Source organism: Drosophila gunungcola, chromosome 3R (genome assembly GCF_025200985.1).
Source record: "Drosophila gunungcola strain Sukarami chromosome 3R, Dgunungcola_SK_2, whole genome shotgun sequence".
In the NCBI taxonomy this organism is placed as follows: Eukaryota; Metazoa; Arthropoda; class Insecta; order Diptera; family Drosophilidae; genus Drosophila; species Drosophila gunungcola.
Genome location: NC_069139.1, coordinates 20,154,875 through 20,176,775, shown reverse-complemented (window position 1 = coordinate 20,176,775; position 21,901 = coordinate 20,154,875). Strand labels below are relative to the sequence as shown.

The 21,901-nt window shown below is 45.8% G+C and overlaps 8 protein-coding genes across 9 annotated transcripts; 4 read left to right on the top strand and 4 right to left on the bottom strand.

Annotated features, from left to right (window-relative positions):
• Positions 1 to 102: 102 nt before the first annotated feature.
• Positions 103 to 1,136, top strand: LOC128253792 (uncharacterized). Its single transcript, XM_052982475.1, has 4 exons — positions 103 to 470; positions 532 to 770; positions 828 to 938; positions 995 to 1,136. The coding sequence occupies exons 1-4, from the start codon at positions 252 to 254 to the stop codon at positions 1,134 to 1,136; spliced, it is 711 nt and encodes a 236-aa protein (XP_052838435.1). The 5' UTR covers positions 103 to 251.
• Positions 935 to 2,108, bottom strand: LOC128253802 (uncharacterized). Its single transcript, XM_052982485.1, has one exon. It carries the CDS (start codon positions 1,953 to 1,955, stop codon positions 1,254 to 1,256), a length of 702 nt encoding a protein of 233 aa, XP_052838445.1. The 5' UTR covers positions 1,956 to 2,108; the 3' UTR covers positions 935 to 1,253.
• Positions 2,109 to 2,153: 45 nt separating this feature from the next.
• Positions 2,154 to 3,691, bottom strand: LOC128253758 (uncharacterized). The gene is made up of 7 exons (XM_052982431.1): positions 3,583 to 3,691; positions 3,043 to 3,520; positions 2,950 to 2,991; positions 2,788 to 2,892; positions 2,544 to 2,732; positions 2,376 to 2,492; positions 2,154 to 2,293 (listed from the first exon to the last, which is right to left on the bottom strand). The coding sequence occupies exons 2-7, from the start codon at positions 3,471 to 3,473 to the stop codon at positions 2,164 to 2,166; spliced, it is 1,014 nt and encodes a 337-aa protein (XP_052838391.1). The 5' UTR covers positions 3,474 to 3,520; positions 3,583 to 3,691; the 3' UTR covers positions 2,154 to 2,163.
• LOC128253866 (uncharacterized) lies at positions 3,587 to 4,960 on the top strand. The gene is made up of 2 exons (XM_052982573.1): positions 3,587 to 4,156; positions 4,583 to 4,960. The coding sequence occupies exons 1-2, from the start codon at positions 3,728 to 3,730 to the stop codon at positions 4,769 to 4,771; spliced, it is 618 nt and encodes a 205-aa protein (XP_052838533.1). The 5' UTR covers positions 3,587 to 3,727; the 3' UTR covers positions 4,772 to 4,960.
• A 175-nt stretch (positions 4,961 to 5,135) lies between these two features.
• LOC128253730 (tRNA modification GTPase GTPBP3, mitochondrial) lies at positions 5,136 to 7,766 on the top strand. Its single transcript, XM_052982372.1, has 3 exons — positions 5,136 to 5,406; positions 6,338 to 6,643; positions 6,697 to 7,766. Exons 1-3 carry the CDS (start codon positions 5,218 to 5,220, stop codon positions 7,681 to 7,683), a joined length of 1,482 nt encoding a protein of 493 aa, XP_052838332.1. The 5' UTR covers positions 5,136 to 5,217; the 3' UTR covers positions 7,684 to 7,766.
• Positions 7,767 to 8,129: 363 nt separating this feature from the next.
• LOC128251667 (golgin-84) lies at positions 8,130 to 10,094 on the top strand. Its single transcript, XM_052978754.1, has 2 exons — positions 8,130 to 9,608; positions 9,672 to 10,094. The coding sequence occupies exons 1-2, from the start codon at positions 8,270 to 8,272 to the stop codon at positions 9,884 to 9,886; spliced, it is 1,554 nt and encodes a 517-aa protein (XP_052834714.1). The 5' UTR covers positions 8,130 to 8,269; the 3' UTR covers positions 9,887 to 10,094.
• Positions 9,901 to 17,264, bottom strand: LOC128251654 (C2 domain-containing protein 5). 2 transcript variants are annotated; one of them, XM_052978735.1, is made up of 10 exons: positions 16,963 to 17,264; positions 16,603 to 16,904; positions 16,134 to 16,479; positions 13,994 to 15,624; positions 12,798 to 13,137; positions 11,529 to 12,650; positions 11,386 to 11,473; positions 10,953 to 11,330; positions 10,503 to 10,775; positions 9,901 to 10,441 (listed from the first exon to the last, which is right to left on the bottom strand). In XM_052978735.1, exons 1-10 carry the CDS (start codon positions 17,124 to 17,126, stop codon positions 10,379 to 10,381), a joined length of 4,707 nt encoding a protein of 1,568 aa, XP_052834695.1. In that variant the 5' UTR covers positions 17,127 to 17,264; the 3' UTR covers positions 9,901 to 10,378. The 2 variants fall into 2 exon arrangements, with proteins under 2 accessions (XP_052834695.1, XP_052834703.1); XM_052978743.1 differs by having other exon boundaries at positions 13,994 to 14,292; positions 16,963 to 17,262.
• Positions 17,265 to 19,135: 1,871 nt separating this feature from the next.
• On the bottom strand, positions 19,136 to 21,363 carry LOC128266494 (serine protease easter). Its single transcript, XM_053003065.1, has 4 exons — positions 21,197 to 21,363; positions 20,947 to 21,122; positions 20,012 to 20,159; positions 19,136 to 19,950 (listed from the first exon to the last, which is right to left on the bottom strand). Exons 1-4 carry the CDS (start codon positions 21,252 to 21,254, stop codon positions 19,253 to 19,255), a joined length of 1,080 nt encoding a protein of 359 aa, XP_052859025.1. The 5' UTR covers positions 21,255 to 21,363; the 3' UTR covers positions 19,136 to 19,252.
• Positions 21,364 to 21,901: the final 538 nt, after the last annotated feature.

Below are 21,901 nucleotides of genomic sequence, written 5' to 3'. Positions count from 1 at the left end.
AATTGTTAAATTGAAGTTTTCCTTTTTATTGTCTTAAATATAGAAAAAAATATTCTTAGAAACAAAAATAGGTTTATTTTAATTCGAAATGCGTAAGAATAATTTAATACAAATATTTTCTGTGTACCTTTTCCCAATGAAGAGCTGTCAATTTTATAGACAAACAAATATTGCGTTCACTGTGGATCGTGGCGTAGATCGGAGTTTAAACAAAGCCGGATTAGTTAGCATTGCACTCCAATACAAACAAGATGGTCCACAGAAATCTGACCTGGCTTTTGCTGCTCCTAGCTTTGCTATCCACTATCGTTCTGGTGGCGAGCCACACCAAGAATATTTACAGTCCAGATGGAAATCACTTGGATTTTAGCAGAAGTTTCCAAAGACCTGATGGAAATAGTAATAGCAGTCTTACTCCTTTAAGTCGGTCGAAGCGATTGGCCATCTACAATGGCCAAGGCATTGTCAAGGTGGGATATATATCTAAATCCCATTATCTCTGACGACTATGGATTTCCCAATCACTTGCAGTTGGTTCCCAGCTTGGCGTATCCGGTGAAACAGACCGACAAGGAGCAGTCCTTCTGGTGGTTCTTCAACTTGCAGGGCCAGTGGATACCCACCACCATTCCCATCTACTGGTGGAGCTTTTGGAACACCTCTACTTTTGTGTCCACCGCTCGGGAATGGCGCAAGGACGTGCAGATGAAGCTGACACACGACGAGGCCCGTACATGGGTCTACAATGCCATCGAAGTGGGCATGGAGCAGTGAGTACTACGCCATAAAATTATAAAGTTTAAAGCCTGTAATTTACTTCTTTACAGATTGGATGGAGCTTACGGTGGAGTCTGCCTGCTGAGGAGCATCTGCGAAATCTCCCAGAAACCCTTCCAGAACAGCAACATCTTCAGTGAGATCGTAAACGCAGTGCTAGTGTAAGAACAGTTTTTATTCGGTTGGGGAAACAAATAAAATTGAAAATTATTCTCAGACCGAGCTTGGACAATGTGGCCGGCAAGTATTTGCACGCCCGGGATGCCGGACGTGCTGGAGCGGACTGCGAGCGGACCTACAGCGACTGCAGTCCGCTGCTCTGGACCCTCATCACGAACATGGCCAGGAATCCGTTTTGATGGTCAAATATCGTTTGGTATCCTCCAGGCACTCAGGAAAGAATACATTTTGATGTCCTCATACAAATAAAATTTTTAAATGCTCCAGAATGTCAAACCGCTCGATGGTGTTTCATTTCAGTCCTTCCTGATGGCCCGTCGGCGGAACTCGGCCCAAAGCTCGCAGAGCATGGGTTTCACCAGGCAGGTGCACTCCTTCAGGGGCAGGGCGCCGGGTCGCAGGCGCTGGCACTCGGAGAACGAGGGGTACGGGGTCCGGGGCTTCACACAGGGCAGGGGTCCACGTTCCCGCCTGCAGGACGGGGGTCTGCGACCATCGCGGTGGCAGCGACGCGCCAGCTTGGGACACTTCAGCTCCCTCTCGTCCGGACAAGGTTGCGGACAGGCGGTCGAGGGCTTGAACTGGGGCTTGCGGCGCTTGATCGGCGCCGGCTTGGCCTGGGCAAAGCAGCAGATCTTCTTGGGCTTGATCTGGATGGGCGGGCAGGCCACCCACGTCTGCCAGTACTTTCGCTTGGCCTTGTCCGACTCCACGTAGTAGATGTCGTCGAAGCGCGGATTGTACGGACAGGCCGTGTCGTCGGGATCGCAGAAGGGGTTCAGCCACATCGACACCGACTTTATGGCCTTGGGCTTCTTCTGCTCCGGCGCCTGCAACGCCGGCTTGCCGCAGGGAAACTTGGTCAGCGCCTTGGGGCACCTGTTTTCGCCCTCGCCCTTCTCACAGCCCGACGCGAATCGCACACAGCTGCCCACCGCACCGCGCACCACAGACTTTGGAAGGAGCAGTCCTCGAGAGGCATTCATACCCAGTGACATTCTGGAGCTCGGAAATTTAAATCAATAGACCGAAAAAGAAATCCAAAAATTTAAGGCCGGATAAATTTAGGTGGAATTTGGAGGAATACGATACTGGACGTGGGATACCTATCCAGCTCGAGGACGGAATGTGAACTGAAGTCTCTGGGCTACCCCCATTCCCAGCCAAATGACATGCAACGAAAGTTTGTTTCTCTGCTTACTAAGTTCACATTTTTTTGCCACTCTGGGTGAGGAAATCTAAAACATTGTAGGGACAACTTGGCGAGTAGAAACGGGCACAATCCTTGACATCCATGCGATGTCTGTACTTGTCGTCGCCTATCTCCTCGGGCACTCTAAGTAGAATAAATAGAATACTTAATACTAATACTAAAAATATCTAAAAATATCTAAAAATATCTATACATATGTACTCACGTCAGCACAATCCGCATAAGATCCTCCATTAGGAAACCCTGATCACGGCCTGCACTGAACTTGGCTCTAAGTTCGCACATGGCTCTCTTGATGCACGACCTAAGATCCAACTGGAAACTGTGGAAAGATTATTAAATCACGCTTTAAGTATCATAACAAATAGCTTACACTCTTCCCATGGCCTCGAACTGATCGAAAATTTCTCTACGCTCTCTATATCCACGATTTAACTTCCAACTGGGCACTTGAGTCCAGGACTCGTAGACCTCTTCATCGGGTTGATAGGAACTTCTACGATTGGTAATCGATGATAAGCTCCAGGGATGTTGGTAGAAAGAATCCCTATTTAATGCGGTACTGGAAAATTGAACATTGAAGTTTTTTCACCACAGATAATTCATATGTTATTTACCTTGATTTATAGATCTCTTCCCTGGGTTCATAGTAATTCTTGCTTTTAATGGGCGATGATAAATGCCAGGGAGTTTGGTAAAATAAATCCCTATTAAAGGCAGGACTGAAACATTGCACTTGTATCTACTTGTTCGTTAAGGGTAAGTTGTATTTCATTTACCTTGATTTCGTTTGGTAGAAATATTCGCTTTTGCTTGAGGGCCTGAAACTTTGAATATAAATTTATGGTGTTAAGGGATTAGTTTTAATTTACCTAGCGTAATAAGCATTTTTATAAGGTGAAGAATAGTTTGAATAGAAGCTTAAAGGTCGTTTGTAATAAGACCAGTCCAAGCGTCGTTTTGGCATGGGCTTGTATTTGGGTTTTAGCCTCTTTAGAATCTTGGGCTGCCATCCCTCAACGGTGTCGGGAAGTGGAACGTAGATGTCAAACTCCAGACTGTACTGCAGGCCACTAGGTCGTCCGCCCACGATGATTTTGGTCAAGGCGGCGGTCAGCAGAATGGAAGCCTTGTCCGGAAAGACCAATCCCCGCACCCGCCGCGACAAAATGCGACTCTCGAAGGAGTCGGAAGTCTCCACCAGGTGGGTGCGATTGCCCTGAGCCCCGGCGAAGGCTCCAAGCCAAAGAAGCACCGAAATCGCGGACCTCATGCCGTCACTCCAAGAACCCAACTGATCCATGTGCCAGGTACTAGACGGTGAAAATTAACGCCCATGGGCAACACGCGCTAATTAAGAAAGGGGAGCTCTCTTATAGCATCAGGTGGGCCATGATTCGTACGCAGCTTACATGTCACGCTGATTCGATGGGAGCGGACTCATTTCATTAGACGCCGCATCTTTAGAAGCAGGCTACGTTTTGGCATTTCAATCGTTCTACTTGTTAATCGAACTATTTTAATACTAACTTTAAACTAGTGTACTACTCTCCGAGAATGGTAAACATTCACGGCGGCACCCGGATGATGGTGAACCGCTGCATCGAGCTGCTCCGGGCCCGGATAGAGTGCGCCTCGACGCGGCACATCGCCAGGCGGCACCAGCTGCCCCGGGCCCAAGGCCAGGTGTACAGCCACTACCTGCCCGTGGAGCAGGTGGTCCGGGAGCGGGAGAAGACGGACGTCTACAAGAAGAACAAGCGACGGTCCATGTGGGAGCAGGACGAGGGCCACGGCGGTCGAAACTCCGGACGGGACGACCAGGAGCGCTTCGATGACGAGCAGTACCGACCGCAGGAACTGGAGGAGCGCATCTACGACCGCACCTGGTCCAATTTCCCGGAGAGTGTGGCGGCAAAGAAAAGCCGCAGAAGAAGGAACATGGATGTGATCCATGACGAGCCGCCCCGACGTCGCAAAGCTCAGGTATGTCTTCATATATTAAAAGACATTACATTTAAACATTTTTTTTCATATTTACCTAAAATATAAAATTATTTATAAATCGCATATGACATTTAAACATTTAAATCATTATGAATAATATTAAAATGAATTGTGTTTGGGTTTTAGTTTAAATTATACTTTAGATTTTAAAATCAATTCAGGACGAGTTATGTAATGTAATTTCCATACAAGGCAACCAGAATACCATCCATTTTAAATATTTGTATTAAAAAAAAACTTAAATATATCTCCTCAACATGTTCGAAAATAATGCAAAAAAAGGTCAATTTTAAAAACCGGTTTAAACAGATATCAGTTATAGATTTTTTTTAGATTTATATATGCTGTATACGCTTGCTTTTTAACTATTTTCTATTGACGCTTATTTTTTTACCTTTTTCGCAGGAAGAACGGCCGAATACGGCCAAACCCTGTGACGACGAAGCCCGTGCCTTTATCAGCCAGTGGGACAGCAATGCGGCCATGATCAATCGCAACCGATTTGCCAGGCCCTCCGACAGCTGTCCGCCCCCAACTGTGTCTCCTCGAATGTCAAACGCATATCACACCCGGAATCGGCAGTTCTACTACTAGTCTCAGCATAACCCGACAGTATCCGCATTAGAAATTCAAACACTTAAACTTCTTAGTAGCCTGATCAAATTGTTAGTGTGCAAGGCATGCGATTTTAAAGCGTCAAAATCCGAAAACGTATTGAATTGTTGTGTGGTTGTAGTCCAGATGTGATTTCCACGTCGAAATAAATTATCAAAATTAATATCTCTAGTGATGGGTCTTAGTGGCTTGCAAGATTTTTTAATATGTTAATTTCAAAATTATGGTAAGGGTTAATTTGGTTTGTGTCAACACTATTGGCATATTCAAGTTCTAATCCACTGGTATTGGATGTAAAATATTTTTTTTAGTATCTACATGAGAACCGAAAGATACATTTTAGTAACGGCCGCTCCACGGTCACACTGGTGCTCACGTTAAATTGTTTATTTGTTCGGCGGTAGGTTTTTAATTGTTTTTCGGGCATGGCGCTCTTTAGAAACGCGTCTTCCGGCTTTTGGGGCAACTTCCGTCGGTTTGCCAGCAGCGGATGCACCATATACAGCCTCAGTTCCGGTTATGTCAAGTGCGGCGTTTCCGTAATCCGCGTCTCCGGCCCGCAAACAAAGAAGGCACTCCGCGCCATTGTCGCCAATAAAGAATACGAGCCGAAGGCAAGCCAATTAATATATATTAAACAAAGATTTTGGGATCCGTGACCCACGCATTGAATTCGGTTCTTAAGCCCATTATTATTAAGAGAGAGAACTATGTATATGTAAAGGTCGAGAAATACCGTGTCATTACATTAGTGCAACGGCAAAACATCAATATAACAACTTAAACCCTTAACATATCTTCTTTTAAAAAAATATTTAAAAAAACGTTTAATATACATTTTTCTTAAATCTATTGTTCCTTTGAAAACCACAAGCTTTAGTGACCCAACCTTAAACCTCTGTCTATCAAGACCTGTTGATCTTATATTTATTTAGATGGAAAGTTACTTTGACCTATATATTTTTGCTAAAAATAACAATTTTTTTTTGTATTAAGTTATTAACCATATAGATATTAAAATTGAAATTCCCGTGTGAAAACGACCGGTTTGAGATATGTAACATCATTAAGGTTGGCATGTTGCCAAGTTGTATTCAAATATTTTTACTCACAAACAACAAAGTAATGTTTCTTTCGTCCTACGGCTGGGAAATTAAATATAAATCTTTTCCTGAAACCTGCGGAACAAAATCATAATGAGCTGCTAATTGACGCTAAATATTAATGTTTGTAACTGTAACTTGAAAATAAGTTGACTTTGCCGCATATTCAACAATTCGTTTTACATTTTTATACAGCAAGACTTAGTTCATAAGGAAAATATTATAATTAAACCGCCACTTTGAAATGAACCTGTTGACATCAAAATTACTGACTAGGTTTCCTTACCTAGATACTTGAAAAATTGTGCATCTTTTACCTTATCTAAGTACTTATTGTTGCCAATACCTTGTACCTTACCTAGATCCAAACTTATAGTATGTTTTTTACCTCTGCTTGGACATAAAATATGTTGTTATTTATCCTAAAATTGTCTTAAAACAGGCCCGCCAGGCGTATCTGAAATCTTTCTACCACCCTGCCAGCAAGGAGATGATTGACCGAGGGCTTTTACTTTGGTTTCCCGGACCGGCTTCATTTACTGGCGAGGATTCCTGCGAATTCCAAGTACACGGTTCCCTGGCCGTCATTGCGGCTATGCTGGATGCCCTGGGAAAAGTGGATGGTCTGAGGCCAGCGGAGCCAGGAGAGTTCACCAAGAGAGCGTTCTTCGGGGGCAAACTGGATTTGACGGAAGTGGAGGGACTGGCGGATCTCATCCATGCCGAAACGGAGGCGCAAAGGAAGCAGGTCAGTGGTACTATAGTTTCCAGTTATGGGTTCTACAACCTTTTCCCCTCCAGGCATTGCTGCAGAGCACTGGAGCACTGGCCCGCCTCTACGACACCTGGCGCCGGCGACTTATCCGCTGTGCCGCCCACCTGGAGGCCTATATAGACTTCGCCGAGGAGGAGCAGATCGAGGGCGGCATCATCCTGCAACTCACCAAAGAACTGAAGGCGGTGAGGCGTGAGATACGCGAGCACTTGAGTGACCAGCGGCAGGGCGAGCTGCTCCGCGATGGAGTCCGCACGGTGATCATCGGAGCACCCAATGTGGGCAAGAGCAGCCTGCTCAATCTGCTGTGCCAGCGGTCCGTGTCCATAGTGACGGATCAGGCGGGCACCACCAGGGATATTATAGAAACCATGCTTAATTTCGGCGGATACCCCGTGGTATTTGCGGATACGGCCGGACTGCGCAGATATACTACGGACAGTATAGAACAGGAGGGAATGCAGAGAGCCAAGGACTGCCTGGCCCAATCCGATTTGATACTGCTCCTAGCGGACGCCAAGAACATCACACAACTGACTCACGATGACGCTGTAGCTCCATTTGTGGATAATTATCTGGGAGAACTAGATATACCGCTGGACTTGTGCGCGGGAAAACGCCTGCAACTGGTGGCCAACAAAACGGACACTCTGACGGATGAGGAGCACCAGCAGTTGGCCAGGCTTACCAAGGTATTGACCATTTCCTGTCACAAGCCCGATAAGATGCCCGTTTTTCTGGGCGCTCTGGAAAAGCAGCTGCAGGAACTGTGCGGCGAACCAAGGGCGGAAAATCCACGGATTACGAACACACGCTACCGGCAGCAACTGGAGCGCTGCATAGAGAACATCGACATCTTTCTGCGAGATTACAGACCCGATGTTTACCCGGACATGGCCATCGCCGCCTCCAAGCTGCGCAACTCCGTGCGCTGCATCGAACGCATCACCGGGCACATCAGCTGCGAAGATATACTCGACGTCGTGTTCAAAGACTTTTGTATTGGAAAGTAATTGATAGTGTTAGTTTATAGTTGCTAGGCTCAAAGATTGTTCAGTACTGACCCGTTGAGTATTTAATAAAAATTTAACTTTTAGCCCATTAGTTTCATTGCGGGTTTGAAATGCCTTTATTAATAAATAAAAAAATTAATTAACATATGCAATTTAATAGTAAAGTTTTCTTTTAAATAATATTGACTAGTCCTAAATAGACGTCTTTGTATAAGCTTTGATTTGCAAGAGCTTGAATTTTTTTCGTATTCTATTATTTATTAAATTTAATTTTAAGCTTGTCACATAGAAGATGTTAGGCAACCTTAAACAGAATTAACTTTGGTTTGCAAAAGCTTGCTTTATTTTCTTATTCTATTTTTGATAAACGTATATAAATAAATTGAACGAAAACATTTAGATCCTGAAAACTTGAATACATTTACCAAAATGAATTGTGTAGTATTTTAAATAAAATTTAAAAACCCGTTACTATAGTGTGACCTTGCGCTAGGTGGCTACCATTTGGCCGTCAATGCTGACCTGGTCACACTGGAATTTATTGTTTACGTGTTGTGGTCGCAGAGATTTGTGATATTAGGAAAACATGTCATCCTGGATCACAGGACTGGCGGACAAGGCCGAGAACATTCTGAACAAGCTCGACCAGAATGCGGCGACGGCCCTGCAGACGGACACTCCCACAGGAAGTGGTGCAGTGGATCCCATGCGTAGGAGCATGACCAGCAGCACCCAATCCCTGTCCCTGAAGTCCAATTTGTCGCCAGCGAGGCGTTCGGGCGCCACTAGCTCGTCGAGCGTGAAGAGCGAGGGAGGAGGCTCCGTGGTCACCAAGGAGATGCGCCAGAAGATGACCACGTCGGCCAGTTTCTCCCACAACAGCCCGGAGAACTCCGGCAGCTCCATGGACACCACAGAACTGGCGGCCTTCAAGATCGCACTTAATGAGATCACAGCCGAAAGGGACGAACTGCGTCTTCGTTTGGACGAAATGGACAACGAAACGGAGAAGTTCGATTTGCATCAGCACAGCCAGGTGCTGGAAGTTCTGGTCAAGACCCTGTCCGAGGAGCGGGACAAGGCGGTTCACGACCACAATGAGGCCCAAAGCGCCAACATGGCGTATGTGCACTCCATCTCCGAGCTGGAAACCAATCTGGCCAAGCTGCAGCAAGAGTACATGAGCGCCGCCCACAAGCTGCAGATGCAAACCAAAGAAACCGATCAGCAGCGCCAGGAGCTGCAGGAGTATCGCATCAAGGCCCAGCGAGCTCTACAGGCCAAGGATGCCCTCATCGCAGAGCTGAGGGCCAAGCCCACGGAGGAGGGCTCAAATCCCAGCCTGGTGGCCAAGGACAGCGAGACGCGTTTCCTGCAGATCGAACATGAATCACTGAAACAAGAACTGGAGCACGCCAACGAGGAGCTGCAGAAGGCCCGTCTGCAGCTGGAGGATAACCTTTCTCAGGAGCGACAACGCCAGGTGGAGCTGAGCTCGGCCCGCCAACGGGAGGAATCCCTGGCCAAGGAGTTGCGACAGGCACGGGAACACAGTGTGGCCTCCGAGTCCGACCAGAGAATGCTCACCCAGGAGCTGGCCTCGCTCCGGCAGCAGCTCAGTAACCAGATGGCCGCCTCCGCCACGCGCCTCCAGGAGCGGGAACAGCAGCTGCAGCAGATGCGTCAGCGGCTCAGCGAGGAGGCCAATACCGGGGCCAAAAACGACTACGAGAAGCGGTTGAAGGCTCTGACCCAATCGCTGGTCGAACGGCAGGGCCTGCTGGAGCGGGTCACCAGCGAGAGGAATGCCCTGAGATTGCAGCACGAGACGGCGCAGACGCAGCTGCAGCAGAACATGCACCTGGTGGAGATGGAGAGTCAGCGGGGCAGCTCCCGCAATCCCTTGCTCAACAGCACGGATGACGGTGAGTGTTATATATAGTACAATTTTATAAAATTGATTCCCTGAGTGTTTATATTTCTCCCAGTCAAAGCCCAGTTTCCGCGTCTCATGCACCCAAGTCCATTTGATAATCGTGTGGCCCGTCGTTTCAAGCGCGCCTTGCGTCAGGCGGACTCCATGGGCATCCGAGTGGGCACCTTCCTGCGTCGCTATCCCATGATGCGGGTCTCTGTGATCGTCTACGTGGCACTGCTCCATCTCTGGGTCATGTTCGTGCTGCTCTCCACCACGCCAAACTAATTGAATCGAATCCATTTAGTTGAGCAATTGTTTTATTTTTAAATATTGTATGTATTGTAATTTACACGCCAAAATTGGATATCTAGGAGTACGAGTATATATGTGTGTCATGTTTATGGTTGCAACAATTTTATATGTCGTTAGTATACTTGTGTGTTCGCACTCGTTCTAAATTCAATATTTAATAAACATCAACTATGTACAGAAATTGCAATTGGTTTAACGCTAAAAACATCAAGCAAACAAGTAACAAGACCGAAAAAAATAGCACTACTAAGTTATAGGATAGGGATAGTAACGATTTTCACAGTTAAAATATTGCATAAAGAATCCAACTACAGAGACTGTAAAGTTGTTAAGTAAACTTGAATTAGATTAACTTCAGTTGCTGGGCAGAGCTGACAGTTCTAGCTAAGCGGAAGAAAATAGAGAGTAGAGGCTTTTGGGACGATTCGCGTAAAATAGGCGCTATATGCCCCGCAAGTGTTTGTATCAGTCATCGGCATGGTAGCTCACATAGACGGCATCGCCACCAATGCTAATCAGGCACTGACCCTAGAAACAAACATTGGATTGAATTAAAACCCATTAATAGCTAAAGATCTCTTTGGCTAACCTGATTCTTGTGCTGATTATCGAACAACATTAGTTCAGTGATGTAAAATGAGACCATGGCATTTCCGCCCAGCGAAGCTATGTGGGCCCTTACCACAGCCAGCAGTTCAGTGATGAATCCATGGACAAATCCGCTGATGCCACCATTTTCCCGGATCGAGGTGCTCTCTCGGATAAAGAAAAAGTTCAGGTTGCCCAAATATTTATCTATACGACCGCCGGGTATAAAGCTTAGTGGTGTCAAATCCACTCCATAACGATCCCGCAGAGGACACTGTTTAGAAATGTTCAATTTTATATTAGCAAAATAATAAACAATTTAAATAAATATTGATTTACGTAGTAGAATTTATAAAACAATTTAGAATGGTATCAAATAATATAACTGGAAAACTACGGACACTTGTTAAAACGTATAAACAATATAGGGAAAGGGATTTAGTGTACTTACATATCGATTACGGGGAACCGGTCCAACGTTTAACGACTTAACCCCTGTGGATGGCAATCCGGACACCAGGTTGTTCAAACGTGATGGCGAAGTTTTGCGCATTTTGAAAGAACTCATTCCAAATGTGGGAATGGCGTTACTGGTTGGTGTGGGTGTGTCCACCATCTGATCCTCGTCCAGCGGGAAAATGTAATCCTCCTCCTGCAGCTGTCGTTTGCCATTCAGTTCTGGCTGGGATTGGGTGACGTGCACCGTGGCATCGTGGAAGCCGTTCTGCTGTTGCTGCAGCTGAGCAGGGCGACCTCGTCCACGGTACTTCATTTTATTGGCATCGCTGAGACCCATGGCCATGCCAGTGACTAGCAGTTGAATTTGATCCTGCGGAGTAAAATGTGAATTAGGTAAAGTCTCAACTAAAACCCAATTTATTTACCGTTTCGGGCAGATCCAGTCGGAAGCGAAGATCGCAGATGGCGCAGGGTATCATAGTGCGCAGCTTAAAGTAAATGGTCTGCAGTAGTCTGAAGAAACAATAATTTTAAACTGATGAAAAGGTAATCAAAATTTAGAACCCACCTCTGAAAGTGTTTGGGGAACCCGTTTACACTTTGTCCCACCTCGAGACGTGCGCGCCACACTTGGGTGAACATCTGCAGGTTCTTGACGGTGTCCATTTCCAGCATGCCTGGCACCTGCTGTGTATTGACCACATGGAAACCTTCCGGCGGGTAAGGCTCCATTAACAGCGATATGATTTCCAAGTCCTCGATATCGTCCACCTCCAAGACACACAGCTCCTTGTTGCCGCAGTTCAGATCGATCTCGTTCATCTCCTCCTCATCTGAGTCGTCCGTATCCGATTGTTTATCCCCAGAGGCGCCGCTGGCGGCTGCTCCTGCCGCATTGGCTGCCAAGTCAGGGTCCAAGCTCTTCAGCTGGTAGATCTCCTGGTTGCGCTCAAAGGTCTCCTGCAGCTTCTTCTGCAGTTCATTCAGCTTTTGCTTATCGGTCCACGAATTGCCGGCCACAATCTTCGGCACCTGCGGCACCGGCAGGGCAGTTAAAAATAGGGCCGTTCCCGTGGCTATCAACGCAATCATGCGCTCCCCAATGGCCACCTGCGTGCGTAGCCCAAAAATGGCATTCATGCCCTTGGCCTTCAGCTTGTTGATCAGCACACGATGGAGTTCGTACTCCAGGAAGGGCAGTCCATCCGATATCTCTTTGGCATTCAGCTCTGCGCGCAGATCTCTTTTGGCGCGCACCACCTGAGCCTGCATGAAGCAACCACGCCCGGTGACCTGCATAAACTCAGGCACTTCCAGCGTGGCCAGCAGTACGTCCGGCACTCGTCCTTTTCGGCACACGGCGCACTTCTTCATCTTCACGTTGAAGGGCACCGAGCTTAGGTTGTAGGGTATGTGGCAGATGGCACACGCGTTCCTTGGACCATTGAGCGGAGGCAGGCCATAGCGTTTGCCCCCCGAACTGTTCCCGGTGCCCAGAGATCCGCTGTCCTTGCCAATGCTCGTGTCTCCGGCGCTGCTGCCATTTCCCTCTTCCACGGAATTCGTCATGGCCGCCACGCTGGCGGTTGCCTTGGACATGGTGAAGATATCGGTTTGAGATACAGATCGATTGAACACCATGTTGATGACCGCCGCCGTTCCAGTAGCAGATAATACGCAGACATCGTCTCTGCAAAACAGAGATAGGGTATTAATTATGTTTATCTCAACAGGTTGAGAATTTTCAGAATACAAATTGCTGATCTATCTGGACTGTTTAAATTTTAATTGGAATTTTATAGATAAGATATTTATATTTACTTAAGAACATGCTTACGATATGGTTGTGGTCTCCGCATAGCCTAGCACTACATTGCAGCCTAGGGAACGGGCATGGGATCGGATCTCCATGCGCAGCTCTGTCCACCAGCTGTCGCGTACCTCCGGCTCATCCGGATTGGGCACTCGCTCCAGAAGCTTTACGGATCGTGCCGCGACCGTGGCGCCCAGATGAAGGATAAAGCCAGTTGGGTACTTTGTCATGGTCAGGAAGGGATACTCCAGCATGTCCAGGCTGTCGGTCGCTGTTCCCGGTTTGGCTCCAACCGGCGGCTGCGTTAGACGCATCATTGCCGTGGCGGCCACTAAGCGCTCGCTGGCCACACAAATAGAGTTTCCTGTGAACGAAGAACATTCGGATAAATTAAATCCCTTTCATATGAGTGCCTTGCACATAGTGAACACATTTATATTTACAGCGGAATGTCTTAAGACCGTGTAGAATGTTTGAGGTATGAGCTAGTTTCCACAGGGACTTGCAAAAATCCCAATTTCTAGGTATATTAATTAAATAGAATCCAAAATTGGTTTTGATGTCTTTTACATTACACATTTTATTATCCTATATTTATGGTCCTACAGAAACTTTATGACTGGAGAAAGTTGTTTTAAATTATCAAACAAAAAGCGAATAATAAAAAAACCTAAAAAAATCTATGATTTAAGATTCTCATATCAGATCAACTTCCACAGCTGTGACACACGTAATGATAGTGTTGTATGAAATTTAATAGATAGATCAGATCGGATGAGCCATTTGCAAGATATAGAGCGGGAAAGACTTGAAGAGACAGAACAGCAAAACCCGCCAAAAAGGCTGGGCTAGATGACAAAAAAAAAAAACAGAGAGGAGCACGCACAGACACACAGAGGTACATCGAGAAAGGACACCGAGATTAGGCGGAGCATCTACTTACGCTTACGGTGGAATGTAAAGGCTAAGCCTGATGGCGAGATTCAAGATTCAAGATTCAAGATGCGAGATGCGAGTACAGCAGCGGACGCAAAAATAGAACGTTGGAAGAGACGTTTGAGGTTACTCAGAGACGAGACGGTGAGAAATAGACACACGGTGACAGCAAACACACAAGTATTGAACAGCAGCTGGGTGCTCGGATGCTTATAGCCTCTAGCCTTAGCCTAGTTCTTAACTATCAATCGAGATTTTCAGATTTGAGATGTCCCCTTACATACCTTTGGGCGTGACACTCAGGTCGGAGTCGGAGGATCTTCGGCAGATCTCGCCGACGGTGGCCGGCACCATGGTCGTGGCCGTCGAGGCGGTGGACGTGGAGGCACTATCCGCATTCGTGGTCGCCGAGATGCCGCTCTTCGAGGGGCTGGGCGTCAGCTTAAGCCGGCTGTTGCTCACCGGCGAGGCGAACCGCTTCAGATTGGGACTGCTGCCCTCCACCGTAGTGGGTATGTTGGATGGTCCGGTGCTTGCCGCTGCTCCTGCCGAACCTGGCTGCTGTTGTGGTTCAGTGCTGGGTCTAAGTTCGCGTGGTCGGATTTGTTGTTGAATGGCGAATGGAGCAAGCAATGATGACTCATTATTGTGGTTACTATGGTTAGTACTATTAGAGATATTTACAGACTGAGCTAATTGGGCAAGGTAAGAGGGGTTATTGTAATCGAAGGCGACTATCGGATCGGACTGGGTGGGAGTGGGTGTTGAGGGGCAGACGCGCAGCTCGGGCGCCTTCAGCAGCAGCGTGTTGGGAGGTACTGGAGTTTCGGGTGCCACCAAATGATTCAGGGAGGCACTGCGCTGCAGCGTCTTCTCGTAACTGGGAAGGAAGTTCAACTGCAGCATGGACGAGGACCCGCTGATATTGGATCCCAGCCAGTCATCGGAGCAGGTGGGCAACTCCGGCTGTGAGCTGTAGTAGGGTTTGCGCTCCAGCGAGGGCACAAACGGAAGCTTTGGCCGCTTCTCTAACTCGCTATCTTTGGGCTTCAGGTGCATCATCTTCTGCAGGCGACGCGAGAAACCCTTCAGGTCCTCGAGCAGATTGTGGTACCTGGGACCCAGATCTTGCTGACTATTCTCGCAACTGCAAGTCTCTCCCGGCTTAATCCAGTTGTCCTGCAGATTCTCCTCCTCTGGGGACTCGTCCCCATTGCTCTCGGGTGCAGCTATTTCCATGTCCAACTGCAGAGACTCTTCTGAGTCTGTGGAGTAATTGGATGTTGGGCGAGTCTTCGCCTGAAACTCATCCCCTGGCAAATCGGGTGCCGAACGCGTGTTCTCCTGATACTCCGTCAAACCGGGAACCGTGAGAAAACTCTTGACGGGCGCATGATTAGGACGAACGCCAGCATCGCTGCTGATGGAGCGCACTATAAACGGCGGAATAAAAGACTTTGAAGTCGAAGCAGCGAAGCGCGATTTGCGACGACGCCTAAAACTCGAGCTAGCTGCCGATGCCCCTCCAAAGATGCTGCTCAACGATTGGGTAGCATTCTCAGGTATCTTCGGTTCGATCCTACGAATTAGCGTGGCATATTTCTGACTAAAGACCTTGCTCGAGGAGAGCGTTAGGCGGCGCATACGATGGCGCAGCTTCTTCTCGCGACTCTTGTCGCCACGCTCATCCTCCTGCCGAATGAGATCCTGCATCAATTCCGCATCCTCCGTGTCGCTGCTGGCACTCTCCAGGTAAAACATCGTTGCTGCTGCCGCCGCTGCCGCTGTTGAAGGCGCTGACGAGCTGGGCTCCCTATATATATTGAGACGATATTGGGGCGTGCGGCCGGAAAGCGGCAGACTCGAGCTGCTTGCCCCCGCACAGTTGAGGAAGTCTAGATACTTTTGTGTAAGTCTAGCATTTTAGGGGGTAGGTAGTACGTAAATGTTTTATAAACACAAACACGACACAACAACGAAACAACAACGACAACGATTGGAACGTGCAATACGATACGACAAGTAAAGAAGAGGTTTCGAGGGATGAACATCGTCGGAGATTTCGGTGTGGGTTGGAGAACGTTCAAGAGAAGAAAGAAATTGCTTTAGAACATGTTTATATAGGCATTCTACTAGCACCTACAGATGGCTACGGGTGGAGTTCCAAGGCTTTGTACAAGAAAGGACAGAATTGCTTCGGGAACCGAAGTTTGGAATAGTCTTGCAAAACTTTAATCTTAAAATAAACGTTGTTGAACATTACATAAATGAAAAATATTTGTGTGTAGACCGAACTTTGACAGACCAAACAGACAGACAATGACAAGTTATCTGCAAAACTATGGGCAATCGCTTAATAAGTCAAAACTTATAAGTCATAAGACCAATATGAAATTTTCGCCCTATCTTCCATTAAATACTCACTCTTCGATGAGGGCAACGTCCGCGCTGTTTGGCTGACTGGTGCTGGTGTCCTTGATCAGCGTGACGGCGGTGCCTATGCCTCGGGCCACCACGCCAACATCTCCCTCCAGATCGAAACACTGGGTATAGCCGATGACGGCATTAGCGCCCATATTGATGGCCTTCAGGCCCATTCTTCGCTGCACCTGGCCCGACAACTTGAGGAATACCACCTGTCGGGCCTCGTTGGAGGCACGGGGCGTGCGTATTTTGTCTATCCACTGGTACTCCGGATCATCGTTGATCACCAGCTCTTCGACAAAGCCATGAATCACCTGGGCGCGGTAGCCAAATGGCACACACTGGGCTGTGTAATGAAAAAAGATGGTTAGATACCCCCTTGATAGAACATAGAGACCAGATCCGGGATTCACAAATTCACAGTATTAAAAGTGAAAACTGGATCAAGTAAATTAAAAGGTCTACAAACAGTGGAAGAAGGGTATGCCGCAGGAGCTCTGCCGGAACTTGTTGACGTCCGAGAAGAGATCCACCTTGACGATCACATTGATCTCGCCGCGGATGCCGTGCATCGTGTCAAAGACCGGAATCCAGCCGGAGAGCACGGTGCCCTTGCCGTGCGCCGCCTGACTAGAGCTCTCCAAGCACAAAGGATTCAGGCTGATGTTGACCTTGCCGATGGCATCGTTGGCGGAGTAAGTGTCGTAGTCCATCAGTCGGATTTGCAGTGGCTCGTCCTGGAGCTCAGCATCGTCCACTTCGAAGCGGAACCTGTCCGCAATTAGGGCTTATTAAATAATGCACATGGGGAATCATTTGGAGTCCTTACCAATCGGTGTTCCAGGTGGGATTCAAGCTTTTGCGGAACACATCTGTTTTGTGGGTCACCGAGGCCAGTTTGATCTCCACGAATGCGTCCGTCGTCTCACTCGACTTATCCATCACCGGCAGGTTGCGCGCCGCCTTAATCTTCACCCCCACCTTGCCCGGCATCCTGTCGCTCTCGCCTGTCGTCCCTTTTTACCAGATACCAGATTGTTTCCACGCAATTTCGACCAGAAGGGCTCACGTTTTATTTTGTGTTTTCCATTTTCCCAGTTCTCAGTGCGATAGAGGTGGAGAAACATCGATTTCAAAACATCGCTAATATCGATGTTTTTCCATCTCTAACGTGTCTTCGCTAACTGCGGTGGATGTCTTTGCTAAATACCAAATACATACCAAAAATTAACTTTGATCTGCAAGAAATGTTCTCCAATTTGAATTGCCAAAATCAAAACATTTAAATTTCGATTTATATGCGTGTATGTTTAAAAACATTGAAGCTACGACGATTTAAATGAAACTTAAACCGTAATTCTAAAATGTTACACTAATATTTGCTATTTACTTTATTCATCAATGATCTTCCTTCTTTCATAACACATTCTACGGTATCAGGATCAAGAATATAGATACCTTATGAGGTCGGAAATGTCTCCTTCACTGCGTTACTGAAATTTTAACACCTTCTGCAAAGGTATAAATATTACCTACACCCAGAGAAAGATCATGGTAAATCCAAATGTTTTCATATTAAATAAAATATTTTCGGTGTTTAAAACAAAGTTGGTTACATTTACAATTTGTTCCGACTTTTCCTCTAATTAAAAATTGTGTACCATAAAAATGAACGTTTTAGTTCAGGTTTTCAAAATTGCAGGCTCTGTTGGATTAGTTTGTACTTGCTCGGCAATTGAGATATATCAAGTTTCGGAGCATGTGCGGATTCACAGGGGGATAAGTGGACTTAGCGCCCCCTAGCACCTATTAAAATATATACCACCCTAAATGTGCCTGTATTCGCCCCTGATTTTTTAAAAGTATCTTGCAAATTATATGTTGTCCAGGTTCTCACTTACTTAGGTCGATAATCTTTATGAATCGTTTAAAATGTTTAATAAACATATCTTCAGATCCGCCCCTGGATGTACAATTAAAATCAATGAGTTTTTACGATATTCAAATTCTCGCTTAATTAAGGCCATTATATATTTGAATAATTTAGGATTTGTAAAAAACTTACGCACAAAGAAATGTAGTACGAATAAAAAGGAGCATAGAATTTAAGAACGAACATTCAAAATAAATTTATGTCTGCATTTAAATTTAACTTGAAACATTCGCAAGAGTTATCAATTAAATCCTTTTCATTCTGAATTCATTTTCAGAACTCTAAGGTACTAAGAAAGTTAGTTCTTTAATTCAGATTAAATCGAACTTGATTTCAATATCTTGTTCTGCTCAAAATTTGTACGTTTGAACTTTTGACATCTTTTGTTTTTTTTTTATTTTATTTTATTTTTTTTTTTCTTTGAGTGTAATCATTTATCGACTTTTATATCTATAAAAACCTTAGCCGAAGCTTGAAATCTAATCAGTGTGTAAATCTTGATTTAAGGTGATTGTTCACAAAGTTGCGGAAATAAAGAGGATGCTAACAATTCACTTGCTATTGGCCGCCGTAGCCGTTTTTTGGATATACTTCTTATGGAGTCGGCGCCGTTTATATATGTTAATGTTCAGAGTGCCCGGACCCTTAAGGTTACCCATTCTTGGCAGTTCCGTGGAAAATATCATCGAAAATCGTAAATGCTAAGCATCAATGTCTACAACGTACTGGAATACATTTAAACTACTTCAACAATAGGTGGATTGAGGTTTCGTACCAAGCATCGAACATTTTAACTTGGATGGGACCAGTGCCATTTTTAGTGACGCGAGATCCAAAGATCATCGAGGATGTTATCACTTCTTTGGATTGCCATAATAAAAGCCCCCACATTGTCAGTGCAATTACTTCTTCCGTAGGATTAGGGCTCTTAAACATGCAAGGTACCGATTACACATGCTTTATTCTTTGGAAAATAATGAATACTTCACCACCATTCAAAATTGTTAAATATGTTGCAATGAAATTAGGCATTAAATCAAACGTTGCTCGTTGAAATGAAACTAAAGAGTTTCAAATTATGTAATGGGTCAAAAATATGGAATTTAATTGAATCCTTTTCTTTTTAGCCAATTACGTTTTTGGCACCAAACATCTACTGAAAATATATTCAACACCAAGACCAGTTCTAGGCCCTCAGGCTGTCGTGAATCCAATCGATGTAGGAGGCCACACGCGTGTAGACGTCCGGCCAGTCGGGATTGGGGCAGGGCACTGGTCCGAAGGACACCAGTCCGCCCAGTAGGTAGCCGTCGTTTTTGAACAGCATCAGGGGTCCGCCGGCGTTGCCGTGGCACTCCTTGGAGTTAGCCAACCCACAGAGCTGGGAGGCCTGGATGCCCAACTGCTGGTCGGCGTACTTCCGCTGGCACTCCTTGATGGAGCTGATGGTCACATAGCTTTTGCGCATGCGCGGCGAGGTCAGGGCCTGCCAACCGGCCACTTCGGTTTCCAGGCCCTCCAGTTCGTCCGCTCGCAGCTGCTTGTTGGGCAGGCAAATGGGCAACACAAAGTCGTTCAATTGCGCAGGACTTGCCAGACGGACGAGGGCGATGTCGTTGACCTGCGTCCGGTCGGTTCGGCTGTACCGAGGATGGGGCAGCAACTCCTCCACGGCTATGTCCTGATAGGCCGGGGCACAGTCCGCCACCTGGGTGTCCTTGTGGAACTGGCAGTCCGGATTCGTGCTGGTGTCCCATTCGCCCAGGCGAACCGCTGTAATCTGCAGATTGCTGGCCGCCGCCTGAGCCACACAGTGGGCAGCAGTCAGCACATAGCGATCGCTGATAAGCACGCCACCACAGGCATGGATCTTCTCTTGATTGCCTGGAGGCGGAATGGCAGAAAGTGATTTACTTGACCTATCACTGAGAAGCCTCAAACTCACCCCGGGTGTACTCGATAAGGGCCAGCCAGGGAAACTCCCTGATCCGCGTCTCCGTGTCATTCGAACGCTGCCAGCGAACCGATCCACAATCCCTGGGCAGCAGTGGGTGGGTCAAGGCTCCCAAACCGGCGGTGCTGGGGCAGCAGACCTAGCGAATGAAAAAAGGTTTCAATTAGACTCAACAAATTCTAAAACAAAACAATTTTTTTTAATTTGTATAGAAACCAAAAAACACAGATGGGATTAAAAAATAATAATAAATATACTGTCAAATAGATAAGGTAACTCCAACTTTGGTTAAAAAACAGATTCTAAAATAATGTTCCAAAAAACGGTCCTCAATACTTAAACTATTTTTTCGAAATAAGATCAACTTTAAATTTAAAAATTCCCTGGATTCTTTGTATGGTTTTGAGATTTTATAAACAAATCCAACTTTAAAAACTGATAATTTAAGTTCTCGTAAAATACTAAATTTCTGTTATTATCGCAAGTTTTTTTAAAATCTAAATAATCGCAAAAATGTAAATTGATAAGTTCAAACTGATACCGACAACCAAAATAAAAGCTTTTCCTATTATCTCTCGTTTTATAAAAACTAAAATTATCAATAATACAGAAAAGTCAAAACTGGAACAGACCTTTGAAATCAAGTTTTTTTAATATAAATAACATATAGACTATATAGATAGATCATGTTTATCATAATCTTACCGATTAAAGATTTTTTTTAAATTTCCTATCTATTTATAAACCAAGTATTATTTAATGTTTTAATCTCTACTTTTCAAAAGAAATCTGAATATTACGCACTATCAGTGAAAGTGAATACAGGACAGGCCTGAGTTATCGAGCTTGTTATTTGTTGCGCTTTATGGTTCGAGTTGTGGTTTCGATTCGAGTTTAATTCGGTATCTTTCCGGTGAATCACCCACCTGAACGTCGCTGCCCCGCAACCCGCACTGATTCTCGCGGAGCAGACTGCGATCGTTTTGGGTCAGATTGCTGGAGACCAGGATCCGCATAAAGAAGTCACAGTCTCGGATCGAAATGCAGTGACCGGTGACCCGGCCACTCGGGACTTTCGACACGCAATTCAGGGGGAGTTGAGCTGAAAGAACGGAGATCGGGCCGCGTTAAGTTCACTGCCAGACTTGTTTACGATTCCGTATTCCGTGCACTCACCATTCGCGCCCAATGCCAGCGAGCCGACAACAACAAGTAGAGCTGGGAAACTTCCCATGCCGGACCGGATCGATCAGATACGATACAGCCTAAAGCCGCTGCGATTTCAGACGAGCAGCGGATCGAGTAGGAATGAGACTGAGATCGCGACTGAGACTAGCACTAAGTTCGGCCTGTGAATTACCAGAGAGTGAGTCGCTTTCGGAACCCCCTGATAACATAATCGTAGTTGTGCAACCGGGTGCTTGGTAGAGCTTTTTAACCCCCTGAACACCAGCAAATAATTGTTTACATTTTGAAACTGTATACTTTTATGACTTGTTTCAAAACTCATCCAACCCTTTTTTCTGTTTTCCATACTTCATTATGGTGTTTTAATGTTTATCAGAATTTTAGATCGAGGATCGAAAATGTGATACACTAAAATGATAGGAAATACCATCAATACATGCATCAAATATTAAAATAAAAACACAAATCAACTATTCAAAAATGTTGCTTCCAATTTATAATATGTTTGCTGAAACAATTTGCAATTATGTACATAAAGAAAGAAGTCTTTCTACTACATTTTATTTTTAAAGTACTTTAAAATCTTGTTTTTTTTCGTATCTGATATTTTGTAAGTTTTTTAAGTGTAAGCATGTGTAATAAGAAACCTGAACAAATTTCCATGTTATTACGTCAAATGCTAGCACCAAGCGA